This window comes from Saccostrea echinata, unplaced genomic scaffold (assembly GCF_033153115.1).
Source record: "Saccostrea echinata isolate AGI-Se365-2 ecotype Australia unplaced genomic scaffold, CSIRO_AGI_Sech_v1 ptg000047l, whole genome shotgun sequence".
NCBI lineage: Eukaryota > Metazoa > Mollusca > Bivalvia > Ostreida > Ostreidae > Saccostrea > Saccostrea echinata.
The window spans coordinates 14,691,829-14,701,073 of record NW_026889796.1 but is presented as its reverse complement, the minus strand read 5'-3'; the positions used below and the strand labels follow the sequence as shown (position 1 = coordinate 14,701,073).

General features: G+C 32.4%; 1 protein-coding gene across 1 annotated transcript; it reads right to left on the bottom strand.

The window, feature by feature from the left end:
* Positions 1-886: 886 nt before the first annotated feature.
* LOC133202517 (D(2)-like dopamine receptor) lies at positions 887-1,831 on the bottom strand. The gene has a single exon (XM_061338355.1). The coding sequence runs from the start codon at positions 1,829-1,831 to the stop codon at positions 887-889; it is 945 nt and encodes a 314-aa protein (XP_061194339.1).
* Between the last annotated feature and the right edge of the window lie 7,414 nt (positions 1,832-9,245).

The window sequence follows — 9,245 nt, the reverse complement described above, 5'->3', positions numbered from 1 at the left end:
CTAAAACATTATGCATCTTCGGAACTTGTTGTTCAAATGTTCCCATTGTCCTTTAATGTTCTCAGGTTGGACTCATAAATATGAAGTTGAGAATGTTATTACAACGTATTGGTAGAAACAGTCAATGGAAAAAACTATTTCACTTCTAAACTCTAGATATACAAAAAAATAAGAGGAGGGAAATAACGAGAATTTTTTAAACGTTGTAAAATTCAGCTATAAAAGAATACTTGCGACATCCATATGAATGCATGTGTACATTATATGACCCTTCTTAAAATTCATTGTCCACCAAACAGTGCTATACATGTGCGTTTTTAAATAAAGTCTGAGTGTTTTTACAATTGCAATCACCGTCGACTGGTGTTTTTAACTTTACGTCTACATACACAATGTTTGGTAACGTTGTTTTTTAAAGTAAAATTACAAATAATGATTTCATTTTAAGAAATGGTCATTTTTCCTAAATTCAAAATAGATTAGCATGAATTTCCTGTGGAATCTAGAAATTAAGTTACAGAGATATCGACTAGAAAATGCGAGTCCATTTTATTTAACATAGTAACATTTTTACCTATTACATTTTTAACCAATGCTTAGCTTTTTAAAACACCAGATGATCATGTAAATTGTGCTACTAATCGCCGGTGAAGAAATTGCACCTGACCCACAAAAAAGAGGACACGATTATGCTTCTGAAATGTACATATTGCGATATTCAAATCGATATCTTTACAATGCATTAATTTCCAACTCACATATCAAGTTAAATAAATTACTAACTCACAACGAAATTGATATATGGAATAAAGCATGAAAATTAAATCTTATGGTAGAAGTCATTTAATGTAAATATCTCATTAAAGATGAGAACAAAGTGACAAATTCAAATTCTATTGACAATTTGTATACAAGTATGTCTTGTGTAACTAGATTTATCTGTATTCCTAAATCTTTTATTCAAGAAGTAATACAAATACGGATTTATGGTTGAATTGGAATATCCCAGCCATGCTACCACGAACCAAGCAGTGTAAGGTGCTTTTATTCCAAAGAGATTCACCAGAAGGAGCAGCACAAAAAATGGTGTGGAACACACTGAGAATATTCCCTGTAATATCAGTATTGTTCCGGATACCTTGATCTCAAGTTTATGTTGCTGACGATGAAGAGCACTGCCTCTATCTTCCGTTGCATTGCACAAAAATTCATTTCTGTTGTGAACTTTTAGGAAAATTTTAACACTTGCAACAATGTTTAATAAAAGTGGCAAGTAAAATGCAATTAAGGCTCCTATTACTGACGCCATTCCTTCTACAATTAACTTATTTTCACATTCAACATATTCTGCATTTAGAAAAACAATGGTCACTGAAATGGCGAACGATAACATCCAACATAGGGATATCAAAATTGACACCATCTTTGTGGTCATTATTTGGTAATATTTCAGTGGGTCACTCACGGCTACAAATCTGTCGATATTCATACATGTGAAATGTAGAATTGATGACGTTGTAAATATACAATCAAGAGCAAAGAGTATCTCTCTAAACAATTTTCCTTGTAACAGGGAATAACCAATTAAATCTTGAATAATGGAGGGCGACATAACTAAAACAGCAACACAGCAATCAGCAACTGCCAGAGAAATCACAAACACATTAATTTTTCTCTGGAAATCAGCTCTCCTTACCACTTTGAATACCAGCATGATGTTCCCAAACACTGTGACTATGACAACAGAAAATAAGAATACCACACAAGCTATTTTCCCGTGAAAATTTGATAAGATCTGTGAGCCTTCACAATTTGATTTTGAATCATTCATGCTATTATTTGCTGTCCTGTTGTCAAAGCTTACAAATGTTTCATATCTGATCCGAATCGTGGATGAGTATCTTTTCCAGGATCATTGTTCCTCGTAAACAATTATCACTTCCTAACTTGTTATAAATGAAATGAGTATTGGGATTGTCCGAGCATTTTAAGTGAATTATTTATCAATCTACCCACCTTGATTTTTAAAAAATCATACCATTGCGTGCAATGGTTGCCTAAGTTCGTACAATTAAGATAATGAATGTTTTAATTTACTTTAATCACAATTAATGAGGATGATATTTGTAACCATCTAAAAATTAATCACAATAAAGGGAATATATTTCAAACAGTAATATCCACAACAGACTATTAGGAAACGGAGTACATGAGAAATATCATTAGTGTGATATCAGTGGAATAAAAAAAGAACTAAAATACTGAAAGCAGAAGAAACTGGGAAATATACTTATATATAGTGGTTTGTTGTTTAGCAATATTCATTCCATCACTAAACAACTATGAGACAAGAGACTGTTTTCTCGTTCAATATATATATATATATATATATATATATATATATATATATATATATATATATATATATATATATATATATATATATATATATATATATATATATATATATATATATATATATATATATATATATATATATATATATATATATATATATATATATATATATATGTACTTCCTGCATTGCGTGACATGTGTTCAGAGCAAGGATTGATACTTACTTAGGCAGATATTTTCTCTTTAAACAATACGGTGCAACGAAATCATAATGATCTCTTGATAGTGGATCCAAGCATGAAAACGAGCGAATTTAACAGTTAAAAACACAAGACTATTAGCTGCTATATTAACATTCATTCATTTATCTTTTTAGCTTTTATTTAAGATTTATACACAAATTGTTAGGAAATAAAGAAAATAAGGAAATAGAGAGTTTAATAGTCGTGGAACACGATCGGAAACCATTTATCGAACACAATTTATACGAAACTATAAATTCTGATCTTTTTTTTTTTATTTTGAGGAAACACAATTATGCTTATCATCTGATGCAACACTCATATCAATTTTGATTGCGAATACATTCTCCATAATTGGAAGCTTAATTTACCACTCATCAGTAATTTGAAAGTTCGGTCTTGTTGATGAAAATGAACCATTTCATTTAGTATCCATGCATATCCATTTAGATGATTATTTTGCATTTGGAGACAATTAAACTGTTAAGATGGATTCAATCAGCATTAAATAAGGCAACTTCGTAGCAAACCATAAGTTAACATTCCCATCTTAGCTTTACTTTCAAAGATTGTGAAATGTAAAGAAAAGTCAGATATTTTGCTAACTGCTATTCTAAATATTGTTTTTCTGATATAATTTTAAATTAGGGATGTCAAAATAAGCATATTTCATGAATCTATAATTTGATCATTTTAATAGACGATAAATCGAATATTTGGTAGACAACTTTTTTCAATATAAGAGTAAAATTGTAGATATATGATTTTCAATCTTCCAGTTTTTTCAATATTAGAGTAAAATTGTAGATATATGATTTTTAATCTTTGAAATACAGATGAGGGTATATAATTCACAGAGGACCAGTATAAATTCATACAAGAATGAAATGTTGAAATTCATTTATAAGTATGTTATTGTAGATAGAATTTTATTGAATATGTTTTAGAAAAAAAAAGATTAAGCAATTTAAAACGTAGAAAACCTAAGGAGATGATATTTGTTTTTTAAATGCCATATATGTCTGTTATTTGCTATTAAAACAAACAATTCAAATTATTATATGAAAAAGAGATGTGTTCGTAGGTTGACATCCCATTACATTATCATAGCGATGAAAAGTTTTCATTACAGTGGAGTAAGGAGTTGATCGTTACGTCGCGGGTTCGAATCCCACTGTGGGACATGGAGACCGGTCCTTCGGATGAGACCGTATAAACCGAGGTCCCGTGTCGCAGTAGGTGCTGGCACGAAAAAGATCCCTCACTGCTCAATGGCCGTAAGTGCCGAGTATAGGACAAAATTTGCAGCTCTCCACCGGCAAGTGGTGGCGTCTCCATATGAGTTAAAATTTTTCGAGAGGGACGTTAAACAACATATAAAAAAACAAATTAAAATATTTAACATTGCTCATACTTTTGAATGAGAGAAGATATGGCATTTACATTTGACATGTGCATCCTGTTTCAAGACCCTTCTAATTGTATACTCCGGTTTTTGATATTTTTTTTACATGTGCATTATTTCAGATTGTATTATAACATTTGACCTCATTGACCTCATGACCTTGATCTTGAAGGCTGATGTAGAAGCTACAATCTTTGCCATATCTGTTATTAATTCAATAATTTATGCATAGACAATACAGGACACACACAAACACGAAAGTTACAATATACCATAAATAATGGCATCCCATGCAGTAAGACACCAAAAGCGGGCGACCACAATTCTTTGAATTCGCTTGTTTCCTCAACGTCAGAAAACGAAAAATAGATCAAATAAAAGTTTATTACAATAATAATGTGCCCTATTTAAGCATTATCTTCCGTAATTTTGCTTTATAACCGTCGGTATATCAAAACTGTTTTTAAAAAAGAATTACTCACAAATCTGGTATTATAAGTTAATAATACCAGATTTGTGAGTAATTCTTTTTTTTCAAATACACCGTTGCGTCCTGTAGAGAATTTTTTTGTTCGATTGGCTATTTAAATCAATTAATTTTTCATGTTTTATACCGTGCAATAGTCCTTTCTGTCGTAGGATGACTGAAACCTGAGAAAAAAACATGTGATATGTCTGTCTCTTTTTCTTAATGCTCAAAATCCAAAACTGGAATACCAATGAACTATCAAATGGTATTTCTTTTCTAACGTTTCCCGTCGGTAATATAGCACCCAATGATTGATAAAAATTCATTGGAACAGAAAATATGTCAAAGTGTTGTCTTGTATTTAAGATAATAAATTCAGTAGACATAAAATAAGAAAATATTACTATTTGTCTTATTTAATGTACAGACATATTTGTTCATTCTATATATTTTACATAAAAGACAAAAAGATTGTGACAAACCCAAATTAAAGCTGTTTATGCCCTCTGCAATTACCTTATTTTTCTTATTTTTTTTTATTCAAACAATAATAAGAATACGGGATTAACGGTTAATTTGTAATATCCCAGCCATGCTACCATGAACCACGCTGTGTAAGAGGCTTTTATTCCAAAGATATTCTCCAAGAAGCACAAAAAATGGTGTGGTACACAGTGAGAATATTCCCTGAAATATCAATATTTTTCTGGTTTCCTTGGTTTAAAGTCTGTGTTGCTGACGACGAAGAGAACTGCCTCTATCTTCCATTGCGTTACACAGATATTTATTTCTGTTACTATGATAAATGTCATAATTCCTGTAAAAATACAAAACTAATACGGACTTTAAATCATGCTTAAATCCTTAAAACAATGCAAGCTAGCCCCTACTAAATAGAGATAATTACATGATTATATTCAATTACACTAAATTATATATAATGGGTCTATCAACTGAATCAATGACCAGGTCTTTCCACAATCTATTGGAATTCCCATGGGTAAAAGTTGTGCCCCGTTATTAGCAGACCTATTTTTGTATTCATATGAAGCAGAATTTGTTCAAAATCTTTTACGTGAAAAGAAAACACTTGCTTTGGCCTTCAACTCGACATTTAGATATATCGACAACGTATTGCCAATTAACAATGGTTATTTCCATTCTTATATCGACACAATGTATGCCAGTAAGCTTGAGATAAAAGATACCACAGAGTCTGACACATCTGTTTCATATTTGGATATTTTATTAGAAAAGACTTAATGGTAATCTAACAACAAAGCTTTATGATAAACGTGATGACTTTAATTTTTCAATCATCAACTTTTGCAGCAATATACCCTTATCACCTGCATACGGGGTTTATATCTCTCAGTTGATTCGATAAGCCAGAGCATGCTATACGTATGTACAATTTCTAAAACGAGGTAAATTATTGACAAACAAGTTGGTGAAACAAGAATATCAGCAGTCTCGTTCAAAGATATCATTTCATAAGTTCTATGGTCGATAAAATGACCTTGTCAGCAAATACAATCTATCATTAAGTCAAATGCTGACTGACGTTTTTCATACTAATTGTTAGGCCATTATTTACACACTGAATTGTCGACGGATTTTTCCGTTATTTCCCGATCATGACAAGGAGCACACGGCGGGTTGACCGGTCGGCAGGGGATACTCACTCCTCCATGGCACCTAATCCCACCTCTGATGTTTGGAGGTCCGTGTTTGCTCTGCTCTTATTTTGTAATGTTTAATTGACTTTTTAGCTCGAATACTGTTCGTTATCTCCATATATTTCATTAAATATTGTCATTTAAATATAACAGCTTTTTTTCCATTTTGAACATAACGATTATCATCAAAAGGAAAACTCTCGTTTAACAAAAGACGATGAATGACTCAATTATTTCACTTTGAATGAAAATTAATTAAGGGACTCTTACAATGAAATATGAGGAGATAAAGAACAGTATTTAAGCTCAAAAGTCCATTGAACAAAACAAAATAGGAGCAGAGCAAACACGGACCTCCAAACATCAGAGGTGGGATCAGGTGCCATGGAGGAGTGAGCATCCCCTGCCGACCGGTCACACCCGACGTGTGCTCCTTGTCATGATCGGGAAAAAACGGAAAAATCCGTCGACAATTCAGTGTGTAAATAAATGCCTAACAATTAGTATGAAAAACGTCAGTCAGCATTTGACTCAATGATAAATTGTATTTGCTGACAAGGTCATTTTATCGACCATAGAACTTATGAAATGATGACTTTAAACGAAACAGCTGATATTCTTGTTTCATCAACTTGTTTGTCAATAATTCACCTCGTTTTAGAAATTGTACATCCGAAGAGCATGCTCTTGTGTATCGAATCAACTGAGGGATATATACCCCGTAAGCAGGTGATGAAGATATATTGCTGCATAAGTAAGGGAAGTTGACGATTGAAAAGTTAAAGTCATCACGTTTATCATAAAGCTTCGTTGTTAGATTACCATTAATGTCTTTTCTAATAAAATATCCAAATATGAAACAGATGTGTCAGACTCTGTGGTATCTTTTATCTCAAGCTTACTGGCATATATTGTGTCGACATAAGAATGGAAATAGCCATTGTTAATTGACAATCCGTCGTCGATATAACTAAATGTCGAGTTGAAGGCTACAGCAAGTGTTTTCTTCTTTTCACGTACAAGATTTTGGAAAAATTCTGCTTCATATGAATACAAAAAAAGATCTGTTAATAACGGGGCGCAATTGGTACCTATGGGAATTCCGATAGATTGTTGGAAGACCTGGTCTCCAAAAACCACATAGATATTGTCAATCAGAAACTCAAGCATCTCTTTAATGTCAACTTCAGAGTACTTGTGTGTACAATTAGAATGTTTTTAACAAAATAATTTTGCAAATGACCAATGACAAGGTAAGTATTTTTATGAGTTCCATTTTTATTGAAAAAGCAGCTATCAATGCTATCAAAAAGCCTGGACTTTAATTTATCGTGGGGAATGGCTGTGTATAAAGTTGAAAAGTTGTAAGTTTTTAAGCTTTTGATTTTTGTAAAATCTTGTGATTTCAAATTTTCCAAAAGTTCCTTGGAATTTTTAAGTTTACACATCTGATTTACACCACTTCTCGAATATACGAGGGGTGATCAAAAAGTTCGCGAACTAAATGAATTACTTCTTTAAAAGAAATAAAATGAAGTTTCAGTGTTTATTATTTTTTAAAGTAGTCCTCTCCGATTTTAATGCACATCTGCAATTTTTCTGCCCATGCGCGAATCACGTGATCCAGGCAGTCACATGACATGCTCCGAAGCAGCTAAAAGATTTTTCCGAGTCTTATATTTTTTACCATGCAAGTTATTTTTTAAAACAAAAACAGTCCATCTGTCAGAAATGGCCAAATCTCGGCAATAGGATGGGTGGATAAGGATATCCCTTCCCACAATTAGTATGGTGACCCATCACAACCCGAGTCCTCTGTCTCGGGAGAGTCGTTTACCCAATGTGGATAAAGTATGGACGCCTTCTTTTTATCATATCTCACATGTTTGAAGTCTAAAGTAAACGATATTTTAGAGATTTAATAATTAAATTATTGTTAAGATATACAACCATTTTTCTAATTTTTACTTGACGATGTTTCATAACAAATTGCTCTACTAAGGACACATCTTTTCCCCGGCTTGCTTTCGATGGGCAATAGAACAAACATCATTTTTAACCGTCTCCCTGTCCTTACTTAAACAATCAATCCAATTAATGATTGAACTTCTGGTAAGTCTTTTGTCTTCATAAACCTTGTACAAATTATCATATTCTACTGCAAAGGAATTTCCAAGATATAAGTTAAACTTTACAGCCGTTCGTTGCTCGAGCACGACTGTGTCAACCATTTTTTGTCACAAGTGACCTACATATTGACGTCATTTTCACATTGTGACGTCACAAACACGGAGCAAAACATTATTTAACATATGTTATTTATAGAACATGTGTATGACTATATGTGTGCCAAATTTCATTCTGATCTAAATTATGGTTTTGTAAATATAGAGATAGTTCGCGAACTTTTTGATCACCCCTCGTATTGTTGCACAGTACTCTTAATTTTTTTCCTTCACTACTGTTAATATCTTAGTGAGGAGTAAAGAAAGAGGCTTGGTTAAACATTTACTGGAACCCGCTATGTATCTTTGTTTGTAAGGATTTTTATGAAGTTTCGGAATCCAATATAAATATGGTAATGTCAGTTTTGAATATTAAAAATATTCAAAACTGACATATGATTTTGAAGAATTTCTTCCTTAGAAAGGGAACTATGAGTGTAAGTTGGATTACCACTTGTAGAATTAAATCCAAGTTCCTCTAAAATACATATAATATAATGAGCCTTACAAACAAAGACAATGTTGTTACCTTCTTTGTCAGCAGGGACCAGTACGTACTGATCATGTAATCTATCTAATTCTTTTTTCACTTCCGGATTATTGAATACAGAAGGATAGATGATTCTCATATTGCCCTTCAATCTTTTAATGCGCGATTTTAACATAAATCTGATACATTTAATCCATTCTGACAAAGTCTCAAGGTCTTCTTTTTCATGTCTGGCCCATCGCCTGGCGTAATCCTCTCCAGAATCCATAATATTTATGAAATTCCGACGCCAGTTGAAGGATCGGGGTTCCCTATATTTAGGACCTTTTAAAATTAGTGATCTAAGGTCCTCATTATTAACTATATTTACGTCACCA